The sequence below is a fragment of the Hylobates moloch genome, unplaced genomic scaffold (assembly GCF_009828535.3).
Source record: "Hylobates moloch isolate HMO894 unplaced genomic scaffold, HMol_V3 SCAFFOLD_53, whole genome shotgun sequence".
NCBI classification, from domain to species: Eukaryota; Metazoa; Chordata; class Mammalia; order Primates; family Hylobatidae; genus Hylobates; species Hylobates moloch.
Window position 1 is genome coordinate 73,810 of NW_026652328.1, and position 15,719 is coordinate 89,528.

Here is a 15,719-nt window from a genome sequence, read left to right on the forward strand (position 1 = left end):
ACAGAAATTAGCCGGGCTTGGTGGTGCATGCCTGTAGTTCCAGCTACTCCGGAGGCTGAGGTGGGAGGATTGCCTGAGCCCGGGAGGTAGAAGTTGCAGTAAGTCGAGATAGCGTCACTGCACTCTAGCCTGGGTGACAGAACCAGACTCCATCTCAAAAAAAAGAAGTATTACTATATTTTGGAAGGGATTTTACATGAAAGTCAAATTAAATGAAATAACTTCCCATGCATCAGTAGAATTCATTTGCCTCTGTAGTGACTACAACAGAACTACAATTAAGATGACAGGTTGACAGTTTTTTTTTTTTTTTTTTTAACTACAATCAACATTAGCTTTAACTGCTAAGCCTCAAACCCTTGAGATTTTTTTTTTTTTTTTTGAGACGGTGTTTTGCTCTTGTTGCCCAGACTCAAGTGCAATGGCATGATCTCGGCTCGCTGCAACCTCTGCCTCCTGGTTCAAGCGATTCTCCTGCCTCAGCCTCCCAAGTAGCTGGGGTTACAGGTGTGCACCATCACACCTGGCTAATTTTGTATTTTTAGTAGAGGTGGGGTTTCACCACGTTGGTCAGGCTGGTCTCGAACTCCTGACCTCAAGAGATCACCTGCCTCAGCCTCCCAAAGTGCTGGGATTACAGGCGTGAGCCACTGCGCCTGGCCGAGATATGTTATGATATAACAAGAAGTGCAAATAAAAACTTTAAAAATTCAAACCATTAAAATATTTTTGCCTTGCTAAGATTGACAAAGAATAAAAGGATTGAAACTGGCAAGGGTTTTATGAAATGGGTAGGTGTAAATCACTGCAACTGTTTTGGAGGGAAATTTGACATTTATCAAAATGTAAAAGTCATTTAGCAATTCCACATCTAGGAATTTATCGTAGAGATACTCCCACAAGTGTGCAAAGATACAGATACAGCATTTTGTTATAATATTGTTTATAATAGAGAAAAATTAGAAATAACCTATTATTTAACCAGTACTTAATTGGTAGACTTTCATGGCCATTCCTGGAATTAAAGGTTTGTGTGTGGTGTTCTGTTGTTTTTTTAAGAGATGAGGTCTCATTCTGTTGCCAAGCCTGGAGTGTAGTGGTGTGGGCATAGCAACCTCGAACTCCTGGGCTCAAGCAATCCTCCTGCCTCAGCCTCTAAGTAGCTGAAACTATAGGCATGTGCCACCACACCTTGCTCATTGTTTATTTTTATTTTTATTTTTTTGTAAAGACAGGGTCTTGCTATGTTTCCCAGACTGGTCTTAAACTCCTATCCCCAGACGATCCTCCCGCCTTGGCTTCCCAAAGTGCTGGGAGGTTATTAGACTTTTTTTTTTTTTCTAAAAGCAGTAGTTTAAAAGGCAGTGAGGAATGGGAATATAAAGTGGTGTCACTGCTGTGGAATATAGTCTGCCAGCTCCTCAAAAAGTTTAGGGTTACCGTGTGATCCAGCAATTCTACTTCTAGGTACATACCCAAAATAATTTAAAGCAAGGAGTCAGATACTTGCACACCAATGTTCATAACATCATTTATTCACTATAGCCCAAGGTTAGAAGCAACCCAAATGTCCATCAACAAATGAATGGATAAACATGTGATATATATAGATAATAGAATATTATTCTGCCTTAGGAAACGAAATTCTGATACCCTGCTTATAACATGGATGAACCTTGAAAACATTATGTTGGCTGGATGTGGTGGCTCACACCTGTAATCTCAGCACTTTGGGAGGCTGAGGCAGGCAGATTGCCTGAGTCCAGGAGTTTGACACCAGCCTGGTCACCATGATGAACCCCCATCTCTACTAAAAATACAAAAAACTATGGTGGTGCGCGCCTGTAGTCCCAGCTACTTGGGAGGCTGAGGTGGAAGAGTAACCTGAGCCCCGAAGGTTGAGGCTGCAGTGAGCCAAGATTGCATCACTGCACTCCAGCCTGGGCAACTGGAGTTGAGACCCTGTCTCAAAAAAAAAAAAAAAAACGCATATTAAGTGAAATAAGCTAGAATTGACAAATATTATATGATTATTCTTATAGGAGATACCCAGAATAGGCAAATCCATACAGATGGAACGTAGAATAGAGGGTTACCAGGGGTTGTGGGGAGGGAGAGATGGGAGTTGTTATTCAATGGGTACAGTTTTCTGTTTGATTTTGATGAAAAAGTTCTGGAAATGGATAGTGCTGATGGTTGCAAGGTATTATAAATGTACTTAACACCAGTGAATTGTACACTTAAAATAATTAAAATGGTAAAATTTCTGTTACATATATTTTACTTACCATAATTTAAAAAGTAGTCTAAATGGCTAATTTTATGTTACATATATTTTACCACAAATTTTTATTTTTTTAGAGATAGGTTCTCATTCTGGGGCCCAGGCTGGAGTGCAGTGGTGTGATTGTAGCTCCCTGCATCCTTGAACTCCTGGGCTTAAGTAATCCGCTTCAGCCTCATGAGTAGCTAGGACTACACAGGCACACGCTACCATGCCTGGCTAATTTTTAAACTTTTTTTGTGGAGACAGGGTCTTGCTAGGTTGCCCAGACTGGTCTTGAACTCAAGCGATTTTCCTGCCTTGGCTTCCCAAAGTGCTGGGATTACAGATTTGAACCACTGTGCCCATCCTGTTTAACTTTCATGATGTTATTCTTTGAAGCACAAAAGGTTTTTATTTGGATAATGTCCCGTTTATTTATTCCTTTTGTTGCCTGTACTTTTGATGTCATAGCTAAACAACATTGCGTAGTCCAATGTCACAAAGATTTGCTCCTGTGTTTTCTTCCCACGGTTTTTATAATTTTAGCTTTTACATTTAGGTCTTTGATCCACCTTGAGTAATTCTTTTTAATATAATGTGAAGCAGAGGTCCAGAGCTTCTTTCTTTGCATGTAGATAACCAGTGTCCCATGACCATTTGTGGAATGTAGCAAGCATTTCTTGCTTTTGCAGTTTTAAAGGAGTAAAGTGGAAGACTGGAGTGGTAATTTGCTAGAATGGCTAAAGTGAAGGTATTTTTCTTGGTAGCAGGAGACTTCAGTAAGCAAGCATTGACAAGGAGGAGATTAAACATAAAAGGGAGGCAATAACTGCTGGAGTAAGGCATCTAGAGTTGGAAAGGATAGAATCAAAAGCATAGATAGAAAGTCTGCCTCTATAAGGCCAAAGGACGATGATTCCACCAAAGTACAAGAGGAAAAGATAAGACTAGATATTTAAAAGTTGTTGGTAGCAGGGAGGGAAGTTGAAGATATCAGAAGACATGTTCTCTGTGGGTGATAGGTTCCAGGATGGAATAGGAACAGTTTGTTCATGAGGCATTTAGTTCGAAGCTTTATTAGAATACTTTTCCAATTTAGCATTGCAATTACCTGTAAAAATCAAGTCAGTAGTTGGCTGGTTGCTTATAAAGTTCAGACATCCATCAAATTGTGCCAGGCAGGAAAGACAGGTACATTGACATATACCAGATCAGGTCTACCAGGAACTTCGGCAGAATTAGAAGAAAAAAATTCTTAATATACTTAATCAGCTATATTCTTTACAACAATAACACTTTGATTCTTCCCATTTTTGCTACACTGAGGAATTCTGTAATACTCAGCCAGTCCCAAAAAACTTGCAGGATATCACCAAGCAAATAATTTTAGTAACATAGGATAAATCTTAGATTCATCTAAGAATCCACCCTGTTTGTCTTGTTAGTTTCATGTTGGGATTAGTAAAAACTTCTTTCTTCTCCATGTCTTTCTCTTGTTAAAGAAAAACCCACACACTCTCTCTTGCTCTCTCTCTCACACTTTGCTCGCTTCCTTTGTCTGTCTGTGGAAGCTTTGGCTTTGTCTGGCAGTGGGAGAGGTAAAGGAAAGCTCCTCTAAAGAAGTGGTAACTAAGGTGATATCCAAAGTCTTAATTTTGCAAATTGAAAAAGAATATTCTGGGCAGAGAGAAGAGCATATGCACTAGCCTTAGGGCTAGAGGAAATACATTCTTGAGGAAATGTTGCTGCGGTCCTGAGAGGGAGGCAGAATATAGTGTTGGAGGCTGTAAATTAGGAGACCAAGACAAAGCAGCCTGAGACACTGGAGGAATTCCTGGAGAATGAGTGTTTGAGAGAGTTTCCAAAAGGATGAGTGTTGTCACAAATGTTACCAAAGGAACAAATACAATGAGAACAGAAAAATGTCATTAGATTTAGAAGCACAATAGGGCTATGGGTAAGATTAGCAAGAGCAATTTTGAGGGAGTGAGATAAGTGACTAAAGTTAGATTACAGTGGGTTCAGAGATTAGGAATCTGACAAAGTTAGCTTGAAGAGGGAAAAGAAAGATTGGTAGCTGGAGGGATATACAGATTTGGGGAAATAATTTTTAATTGTAAAGGAGTTTATTTGCTCTATGAAGTAGGAGATACATTATCTACTGACTGAAGGGAGAGGCTGAAGTGAGTTAGGGTACAGAGTGGAAGAGGAAGTAAATGTGAAGAGCCCATTTGAAGTTGGTATTCATGAGTTTTTAGGGGAACATATCTGCCCTATTTCATGACTTTCTCCAGTAGGATTTGGTGACAGAGATATAAGCTTGGAGAAAAGAGATTCATCCAGGATTGTTTTTGCCAGACAGTTGAGTTTAGGCATTTAGAAAGAATGTTGTTAAAATGGTGAACTATGGAATCAAAGCTCAGTGAGAGGAGAAGTGAAGAAAGCGAAGGACTGTGGTTAAAAGCATATGTGAAAAAGGGATATAGCTGAATTTGGGAGTACCATTTAAAATTGAGATATACTTCCCGTATCATAAAATTCACGCTTTTAAAGTGTGCATTTCAGTGGTTTTTAGCCTTGTGCAACTATAACCAGTGTCTAATTCCAGAACATTTTTGTCACTCAAAAAAAATCCTGTACCCATTAGGAGTCATTTCCCATTCCCCCCAGCCCCATCCCCTGGCAACCACTAATCTATTTTCTATTATCTATTGATTTGCCTATTCTGTATATTTCATAGAAGTGGCATTATATAACATGTGGCCTTTGTGTCTGGCTTCTTTGACTTAATATGATGTTCCATCCATGTTGCAGCATGTATGTAGAGACAGGGTCTCACTCTGTCGCCCAGGTTGGAATGCAGTGGTGTGATCATAATTCACTGCAGCCTCAAACTCCTATGCTCAAGCGGCTCTCTTGCCTCAGCTGCCAGAGTAGCTGGAACTACAGGTGCATGCCACCATGCCCAGCTAATGTTTTAAATGTTTTGTAGAGTTGAGGTCTCACTGTGTTGCCCAGGCTGGTCTCAAACTCCTGGCCTCAAGTGACCTTTCCACCTCGGCCTCCCAAAGTGCTGGGATTACAGGCATGAGCCACTGTGCCTGGCCAGTACTTTATTCCTTTTTGTGACACAATAATATTCCAGTTTATAGACGTATCATGTTTTATGTATCCATTGATAAATTGATGGATATTTGGGTTGTTTCTACTTTTTGGCTATTATATGTAATGATGCCATAAAAAATTCTGTACAAGTTATTGTATGGACATAAGATTTAATTTCTCTTGGATATATACATAGAAGTAAATTGCTGGGTCATTTGATAACTGTCTTTAGCATTTTGAGCAACTACCAAACTGTTTTCCAAAGTGGCTGCCCCTTTTACATTACCATCAGCAATGTATGAGGGCTCCAGTTTCTTCACATCCTTACCAACACCTGTTATTGTCCATTAGGTGTGTTTGGGTACCTTTTCAAAACTTAAGCAGTAAGCAGAATTTTTTTCTTATAAAATATTAGCATTATGTAGCTGAGGCTAAAGACCTCATGACTTCCACCATAGTCAGTTCCTATACCTTACCTGGAAGGAACGTTGTTTTGTTTGGTATGGTTTTTTAAAGAATTTTTTGAAGTCCTCGATGTAGGTGGCTTTCCATATAGCCTCCTTACGTTAATCCAACAGTTTTCATAGAAGCGTTATAATAAATTTGATTAGTTTTTTCCTTCCCAACCTCTAACAGTAGAATGTGACATTTTAAAAAAATTACAGTATCCGTTAATAAAGATGATACTAAGCAAGAAAATGAACTAAATGCCTTCAGTAAAGGTTTATTGTCCTATATATTAAATATTATGGCTTTAAAAATAACAGCTATTAGTCTCCATGTAATGAAACATTATCAATAAAACTAATATTCCTCTTATTTTTAGTGCCTGGCTCTCTGGCTATGAAAACCCTGTGGTGTCTCGAATTAATATGAGAATACAAGATCTAACAGGACTAGATGTTTCCACAGCAGAGGAATTACAGGTAGGTAATCACATTATCCTTAAGTCATTTTTACACTTCAAGAGATGCTTCAGAGATTTCCTGACACTGAACAGGCAGTCCTCAATTTGCATGATAGTTTGGGACCTTAAAAAGTGACCCTGTATAAGCTGCAACCATGCAAAGTGATTTTAATAATGGGAAAAATTGTGATTGTTCTGTGACTTTTAAATTTCTTGTCAAAATGTGAAAACTCTTATTGTTGAGTATAGATGTCTAGGGAAATGAAAAATATATATCACTAATACTTACTAAGTACACTGTAATTTTTTTTTCTATCCCCCAGGCCTCAGTTTGCCTGTCAAGTGGCCAGGATGGATTTTTAAAAATAGTTTTTTTTTTCTATTTATTTATTTTTAAGCAAATAGTTTTCCTTTATTTGTAATAGTGAAACACATGACTGACTTTTTTCATCACTTCTCTTTTTCTGTTACTTTTATATCTATAAATCATTTGTCATCAAAAGCAGCTGTCCCAAAATAATTCTTCTTCACTCTGTCATAATCACAACTTGACTCAGAATATCTGTAGTAAACAGATATATATAGGAATGTTAGTTATAGGGAATAAAGATAAAATCAATGTATAATAATCTCATTTGGTTTCAATAGTAAAAAAAAAAAAAATAAGCATAGGGCTATAAACCAAAGAAACAGCTTAGTCTTCCCCTTTGTCAGCGTTATTTACTATTCCTTAGTCTTTTCCTGTAGAAAAATACTTTTTAAAATATTTGAGTTCCCTTTTCTGTATTAGATTTTTTTTTGAAGTTATCAAAATGCACTAAAAAACCAATGCCTTTATTATAGCCTTTCTGGTTGCAGATTTTTTTTTTTTTTTTTTTTTGAGATGGAGTCTGGCTGTGTGGCCCAGGCTGGAGTGCAGTGACATAATCTCGGCTCACTACAACCCCTGTCTCCTAGTTCAAGCGATTCTCCTGCCTCAGCCTCCCAAGTAGCTGGGATTACAGGCATGCGCCACCACACCGAGCTAATTTTGTATTTTTAATAGAGATGGGGTTTCACTATGTTGGCCAGGCTGGTCATGAACTCCTGACCTCAAGTGATCCACCTGCCTTGGCCTCCCAAAGTGCTGGGATTACAGGCGTGAGGCACTGTGTCTGGCCTGGTTGCAAAATTCTAAGACAGATGCAGTCAATATGCAGCTCATAAATTCATCAGAAAGGTGATACTTTTGCTTCTTTTCAACCTTTTTTGTTTTTGTTTTTCTTTTTTTTTTTTGAGACAGTCTCACTGGAGTGCAGTGGTGCAATCTTGGATCAGTGCGACCTCTGCTTCCTGGGCTCAAGTGATTCTCCTGCCTCAGCCTCCCAAGTAGCTGGGACCACAGGCACATGCTGCCATGCCTAGCTAATTTTTGTATTTTTAGTAGAGATAGGGTTTCACCATGTTGGCCAGGCTGGTCTTGAACTCCTGGCCTCAAGTAATCTGCCTGCCTTGGCATCACAAAGTGTTGGGATTATAGGCATGAGCCACTGTGCCTGGCCTCTTTTCAACTTTAAGTAATAAACTGTTGTCCGGGTCTGGTGGCTCATGCCTGTAATCCCAGCACTTTGGGAGGCCAAGCCAGGTGGATCACCTGAAGTTAGGAGTTCGAGACCAGCCTGACCAACATGGAGAAACCCCGTCTCTAGTAAAAAATACAAATAAATTAGCCGGGCGTGGTGGCGCGTGCCTGTAATTCCAGCTACTTGGGAGGCTGAGGTAGAATTGCTTGAACCCAGGAGGTGGAGGTTGCAGTGAGCTGAGATTGCGCCATTGCCCTCCAGCCTGGGCAATGAGAGTGAAACTCTGTCTCAGAAATAAATAAATAAATAAACTGTTAATTTATCAGAAGACCAAAATGTATTCTTAAAGGCAGTTAATTCCCTTTTTCTAATTAAGTTTTAAAAATGTATTTTGTGTGTGTGTGTGTGTGTGTGTGTGTGTGTGTGTGTGTTTTACAGTGATACAGTTTGATGCCATCCTACTCCATCTTTGTCAGAACACATGGTCTTCTGTTTTTTTTTTTCTATCTCAAAAATATGAAAACTTTTATTTATAGCACTTGCAGTTTTTTAAAAGTGAGATTCATAAAACTGTGTTCACCCAACACACTGAATCCTACGGTCATGACTTGGCATGAAAAACAGCAACCCACTCAGTCCAGTAACACTGTGCCTTCCCCTGTGATGCAAACCTGCCAGGTTTATTCAGTGTTTGACCGTTGTTCAGTATTCATCCAACAACATTTTTGATACATGTGGTGCTAAATGTTGGGAATACAAACCCGAATAAGGTATCGTCCTAATTCCTGCCTAATGGTTTTCCTGGGTTTCCCTGGCTATGATTTCTGATTCCTCCCTCCCTCTGTCCCTCCCGTCCTTCCTCCGTCCCTCCCTTCCTTCCTCCCTCTCTCTGTCCCTTCCTTCCTTCCATGTTTGCTTGCTTGCTTCCTTCCTTCCCTTCCCGCCTTCCCTCCATCCATCCATCTTTCCCTCCTTTCCTTTCTTTCTTCTTCTCTCTTCCTCCCTCCCACCCTCTTCTTTACTTTCTTCCTTCCTCCCTCCCTCCTCCCCTCCCTGCCTCCCTTCTTTCCTTTCTTTCTTCTTTCCCTCCCTTTTTTTTTTTTTTATACTTTAAGCTCTAGGGTACATGTGCATAACATGCAGGTTTGTTACATAGGTATACATGTGCCATGTTGGTTTGCTGCACCCATCAACTCATCATTTACATTAGGTATTTCTCCTAATGCTATTCCTCCCCCAGCCCCCCACCCTCCGACAGGCCCCGGTGTGTGATGGTCCCTGCCCTGTGTCCAGGTGTTCTCATTGTTCAATTTCCACCTGTGAGTGAGAACATGTGCTGTTTGGTTTTCTATCCTTGTGAGAGTTTGCTGAGAATGATGGTTTCCAGCTTCATCCATGTCCCTGCAAAGGACATGAACTCATCCTTTTTTATGGCTGCATAGTATTCCATGGTGTACATGTGCCACATTTTCTTAATCCAGTCTATCATTGATGGACATTTGGGTTGGTTCCAAGTCTTTGCTATTGTGAATAGTGCCACAGTAAACATATGTGTATATGTGTCTTTATAGTAGCATGATTTATAATCCTTTGGGTATTTACCCAGTAATAGGATTGCTGGGTCAAATGGTATTTCTACTTCTAGATCCTTGAGAAATCGCCATACTGTCTTCCACAATGGTTGAACTAATTTACACTCCCACCAACAGTGTAAAAGTGTAAAAGTTTTCCTATTTCTCCACATCCTCTCCAGCATCTGTTGTTTCCTGACTTTTTAATGATGGCCATTCTAACTGGCATGAGGTGGTATCTCATTGTGGTTTTGCTTCGCATTTCTCTTATGACCAGTGATGATGAGCATTTTTTCATGTGTCTGTTGGCTGCATAAATGTCTTTTTTTGAGAAGTGTCTGTTCATATCCTTTGCCCACTTTTTGATGGGGTTGTTTTTTTCTTGTAAATTTAAGTTCTTTGTAGATTCTGGATATTAGTCGTTTGTCAGATGGGTAGATTGCAAAAATTTTCTCCTATTCTGTAGGTTGCCTGTTCATTCTGATGGTAGTTTCTTTTGCCATGCAGAAGCTCTTTAGTTTAATTAGATCCTACCATTTGTGTATTTTGGCTTTTGTTGCCATTGCTGTTGGTGTTTTAGTCATGAAGTCCTTCCCCATGCCTATGTCCTGAATGGTATTGCCTAGGTTTTCTTCTAGGGTTTTTATGGTTTTAGGTCTAACATTTAAGTCTTTAATCCATCTTGAATTAATATTTGTATAAGGTGTTAAGGAAGGGATCCAGTTTCAGCTTTCTACATATGGCTAGCCAGTTTTCCCAGCACCATTTATTAAATAGGGAATCCTTTCCCCATTTCTTGTTTTTGTCAGGTTTGTCAAAGATCAGATTGTTGTCGATGTGTGTTGTTATTTCTGAGGCCTCTGTTCTGTTCTATTGGTCTATCTCTCTGTTTTGGTACCAGTTACCATGCTGTTTTGGTTACTGTAGCCTTGTAGTATAGTTTGAAGTCAGGTAGCATGATGCCTCCTGCTTTGTTGTTTTGGCTTAGGATTGTCTTGGCTATGTGGGCTCTTTTTTAGTTCCATATGTGTAGGGCCCAGCCCCACAGGGTCAGTGGGTCTTTCCCCATGTACGGAGACAAGAGAGTGTAGAAATAAAGACACAAGACAAAGAGATAAAAGAAAAGGCAGCTGGGCCCGGGGGATCACTACCACCAAGTCGTGGAGACCAGTAGTGGCCCCAAATGCCAGGCTGCCCTGATATTTATTGGATACAAGACAAAGGGGCAGGATAAGGAGAGTGAGCCATCTCCAATGATAGGTAAGGCCACATGGGTCATGTGTCCACTGGACAGGGGGCCCTTTCCTGCCTGGCAGCCGAGGCGGAGAGAGAGAGGAGACAAAGAGAGAAACAACTTACACCATTATTAGAGACTTTTAGTACTTTCACTAATTTGCTACTGCTATCTAGAAGGCAGAGCCAGGTGTACAAGATGGAACACGAAGGCGGACTAGGAGCATGACCACTGAAGCACAGCATCACAGGGAGATGGTTAGGCCTCCGGATAACTGCGGGCGAGCCTGACTAATGTCAGGCCCTCCACAAGAGGTGGAGGAGTAGAGTCTTCTCTGAACTCCCCTGGGTAAGGGAGACTCTCTTTCCTGGTCTGCTAAGTAGCGGGTGTTTTTCCTTGACACTTACGCTACCGCTAGACCACGGTCTGCCTGGCAACGGGTGTCTTCTCAGATGCTGGCATTACCGCTAGACCAAGGAGCCCTCTGGTGGCCCTGTCTGGGCATAACAGAAGGCTCGCACTGTTGTCTTCTGGTCACTCCTCACTATGTCCCCTCAGCTCCTATCTCTGTATGGCCTGGTTTTTCCTAGGTTATGATTATAGAGCGAGGATTATTATAATATTGGAATAAAGAATAAGTACTACTAATGATTAATTATATTCATATATAATCATATCTAAGATCTATATCTGGTGTAACTATTCTTGTTTTATATTTTATTATACTGGAACAACTCATGTCCTTGGTCTCTTGCCTTGGCACCTGGGTGGCTTGCTGCCCACACATGTGAACTTTAGATTTTTCCAATTCTGTGAAGAAAGTCATTGGTAGCTTGATGGGGATGGCACTGAATCTATAAATTATCTTGGGCATTATGGCCATTTTCACAATATTGATTCTTCCTATCCATGAGCATGGAATGTTCTTCCATTTGTTTGTATCCTCTTTTATTTCATTGAGCAGTGGTTTGTAGTTCTCCTTGAAGAGGTCCTTCACATCCCTTGTAAGTTGGATTCCTAGGTATTTTATTCTCTTTGTAGCAGTTGTGAATGGGAGTTCACTCATGATTTGGCTCTCTGTTTGTCTGTTATTGGTGTATAGGAATGCTTGTAATTTTTGCACATTGATTTTATATCCTGAGACTTTGCTGAAGTTGCTTATCAGCTTAAGGAGATTTTGGGCTGAGACAATGGGGTTTTCTAAATATACAATCATGTCATCTGCAAACAGGGACAATTTGACTTCCTCTTTTCCTAATTGAATACCCTTTATTTCTTTCTCTTGCCTGATTACCCTGGCCAGAACTTCCAACACTATGTTGAATAGGAGTGGTGAGGGAGGGTATCCTTGTCTTGTGCCGGATTTCAAACAGTGCTTCCAGTTTTTGCCCATTCAGTATATTGGCTGTGGGTTTGTCATAAATAGCTCTTATTATTTTGAGATATGTTCCATCAACACCTAGGTTATTGAGAGTTTTCAGCATGAAGGGGTGTTGAATTTTGTCAAAGGCCTTTTCTGCATCTATTGAGATAATCATGTGGTTTTTGTCATTGGTTCTGTTTATGTGATGGATTACGTTTATTGATTTGTGTATGTTGAACCAGCCTTGCATCCCAGGGATGAAGCTGACTTGATTGTGATGGATAAGCTTTTTGATGTGCTACTGGATTCAGTTTGCCAGTATTTTATTGAGGATTTTTGCATCGATGTTCATCAGGGATATTGGCCTAAAATTCTCTTTTTTTGTTGTGTCTCTGCCAGGCTTTGGTATCAGGATGGTGCTGGCCTCATAAAATGAGTTAGGGAGGATTCCCGCTTTTTCTATTGATTGGAATAGTTTCAGAAGGAATGGTACCAGTTCCTCTTTGTACCTCTGATAGAATTCGGCTGTGAATCCATCTGGTCCTGGACTTTTTTTGGTTGGTAGGCTGTTATTGCCTCAATTTCAGAGCCTGTTATTTTTCTATTCAGAGATTCAACTTCTTCCTAGTTTTGTCTTGGGTGTATGTGTCCAGGAATTTATCCATTTCTTCTAGATTTTCTAGTTTATTTGCATAGAGGTGTTTATAGTATTCTCTAGTAGTTTGTATTTCTGTGGGATCAGTGGTGATATCCCCTTTATTATTTTTTATTGCGTCTGTTTGATTCTTCTCTCTCTTCTTCATTAGTCTTGCTAGCTGTCTATCAATTTTGTTGATCTTTCCAAAAAACCAGCTCCTGGATTCATTGATTTTTTTCGAAGGGTTTTTTTATGTCTCTATCTCTTTCAGTTCTGCTTTGATCTTAGTTATTTCTTGCCTTCTGCTAGCTTTTGAATTTGTTTGCTCTTGCTTCTCTAGTTCTTTTAATTGTGATGTTAGGGTGTGTCGATTTTAGGTCTTTCTGGCTTTCTCTTGTAGGCATTTAGTGCTATAAATTTCCCTCTACACACTGCTTTAAATGTGTCCCAGAGATTCTGGTACGTTGTGTCTTTGTTCTCATTGGTTTCAAAGAACATCTTTATCTCTGCCTTCATTTCGCTATTTACCCAGTAGTCATTCAGGAGCAGGTTGTTGTTTCCATGTAGTTGAGTGGTTTTGAGTGAGTTTCTTAATCCTGAGTTCTAATTTGATTGCACTGTGGTCTGAGAGATAGTTTGTTGTGATTTCTGTTCTTTTACATTTGCTGAGGAGTGCTTTACTTCCAATTAGGTGGTCAATTTTAGAATAAGTACGATGTGGTGCTGAGAAGAATGCGTATTGTGTTGATTTGGGGTGGAGAGAGTTCTGTAGATGTCTATTATAATGGTCTGCTTAGTGCAGAGCTGAGTTCCAGTCCTGGATATCCTTGTTAACCTTCTGCCTTGTTGATCTAATATTGATAGTGGGGTGTTAAAGTCTCTCATTATTATCGTGTGAGACTCTGAGTCTCTTTTTAGGACTCTAAGGACTTGCTTTATGTATCTGGGTGCCCCTGTATTGGGTGCATGTATATTTAGAATAGTTAGCACTTCTTGTTGAATTGATCCCTTTACCATTATGTAATGGCCTTCTTTGTCTCTTTTGATCTGTGTTGGTTTAAAGTTTGTTTGATCAGAGACTAGGATTGCAACCCCTGCTTTTTTTTTTTTTCTTTCCATTTGCTTCGTAGATCTTCCTCCATCCCGTTATTTTGAGCCTATGTGTGTGTCTGCACGTGAGATGGGTCTCCTGATGGGTCTTCACTCTATCCAATTTGCCAGTCCGTGCCTTTTCATTGGGGGCATTTAGCCCATTTACATTTAAGGCTAATATTGTTATGTGTGAATTTGATCCTGTCATTATGATATTCACTGGTTATTTTGCTCATTAATTGATGCAGTTTCTTCATAGCATCGATGGTTTTTACAATTTGGCCTGTTTTTGCAGTGGCTGGTACTGATTGTTCCTTTCCATATTTAGTGCTTCCTTCAGGAGCTCTTGTAAGGCAGGCCTGGTGGTGACAAAATCTCTCAGCATTTGCTTGTCTTCAAAGGATTTTATTTCTCCTTTACTTATGAAGCTTAGTTTGGCTGGATATGAAATTCTGGGTTGAAAATTCTTTTCTTTAAGAATGTTGAATATTGGCCCCCACTCTCTTCTTGCTCGTAGGGTTTCTGCAGAGAGATCCACTGTTAGTCTGATGGGCCTCCCTTTGTGGGTAACCTGACCTTTCTGGCTGCCTTTAACATTTTTTCCTTCATTTCAACCTTGGTGAATCTGACAATTATGTGTCTTGTGGTTGCTCTTCTCGAGGAGTATCTTTGTGGTGTTCTCTGTATTTCTGAATTTGAATGTTGGCCTGCCTTGCTAGGTTGGGGAAATTCTCCTGGATAATTTCCTGAATAGTGCTTTTCAACCTGGTTCCATTCTCCCTGTCACTTTCAGGTACACCAATCAAACATAGATTTGGTCTTTTTAGATAGTCCCATATTTCTTGGCGGCTTTGTTTCTTTTTACTCTTTTTTCTCTAAACTTGTCTTCTCGCTTTATTTCATTAATGCCATCTTCAATCACTGATACCCTTTGTTCCACTTGATCAAATCAGCTAATGAAGCTTGTGCATGCACCATGAAGTTCTTGTGCCATGGTTTTCAGCTCCGTCAGGTCATTTAAGGTCTTCTCTACACTGTTTGTTCTAGTTAGCCATTCGTCTAACCTTTTTTCGACGGTTTTAGCTTCCTTGCGATGGCTTAGAACATGCTCCTTTAGCTGGGAGAAGGTTTGTTATTACTGACCTTCTGAAGCCTACTTCTGTCAACTCATCAAAGTCATTCTCCATCCAGTTTTGTTCTGTTGCTTGCGAGGAGCTGCAATCCTTTGGAGGAGAAGAGGTGCTCTGATTTTTAGAAGTTTCAACTTTTCTGCTCTGGTTTCTCCCCATCTTTGTGGCTTTATCTACCTTTGGTCTTTGATGTTGGTGACCTACAGATGGGGTTTTGGTGTAGATGACCTTTTTGTTGATGTTGATGCTATTCCTTTGTTAGTTTTCCTTCTAACAATCAGGTCCCTCAGCTGCAGGTCTGTTGGAGTTTGATAGATGTCCATTCCAGACCCTGTTTGCCTGGGTATCACCAGCAGAGGATGCAGAACAGCAAATATTGCTGCCTGATCCTTCCTCTGGAAGCTTCATCCCAGAGGGGCACCCGCCTGTATGAGGTGTCTGTCGGCCCCTACTGGGAGGTGTCCCCCAGTTAGGCTACATAGGGGTCAGGGACCCTCTTGAGGAGGCAGTCTTCGGTTCTCGGAGCTCAAATGCCGTGCTGGGAGAACCGCTGCTCTCTTCAGAGCTGTCAGACAGGGACGTTTAAGTCTGCAGAAGTTGTCTGCTGGCTTTTGTTCAGCTATGTCCTGCCCACAGAGGTGGAGTCTATAGAGGCAGTAGGCCTTGCTGAGCTGTGGTGGGCCCCGCCCAGTTTGAGCTTTCTGGCCATTTTGTTTACCTAATCAAGCCTCAGCAAATGGCGGATGCCCCTCCTCCAGCCAGGCTGCAACCTCTCAGGTCCATCTCAGACTGCTGGACTAGCAGTGAGCAAGGCTTCATAGGCATGGGACCCACTGAGCCAGGCACAGGAAA

At 40.6% G+C, this 15,719-nt stretch overlaps 1 protein-coding gene across 2 annotated transcripts in view; it reads left to right on the top strand.

Moving 5' to 3' along the window:
* The window catches only part of LOC116463692 (prolyl 4-hydroxylase subunit alpha-1), a 93,289-nt gene that overhangs the window by 63,634 nt on the left and 13,936 nt on the right, over positions 1-15,719 (top strand). For both annotated transcript variants that reach the window (XM_032146910.2, XM_032146909.2), the window contains exon 10: positions 6,198-6,297. In XM_032146910.2, coding sequence (XP_032002801.1) covers positions 6,198-6,297 — 100 coding nt within the window. The remainder of the gene's footprint in view (positions 1-6,197; positions 6,298-15,719) is intronic.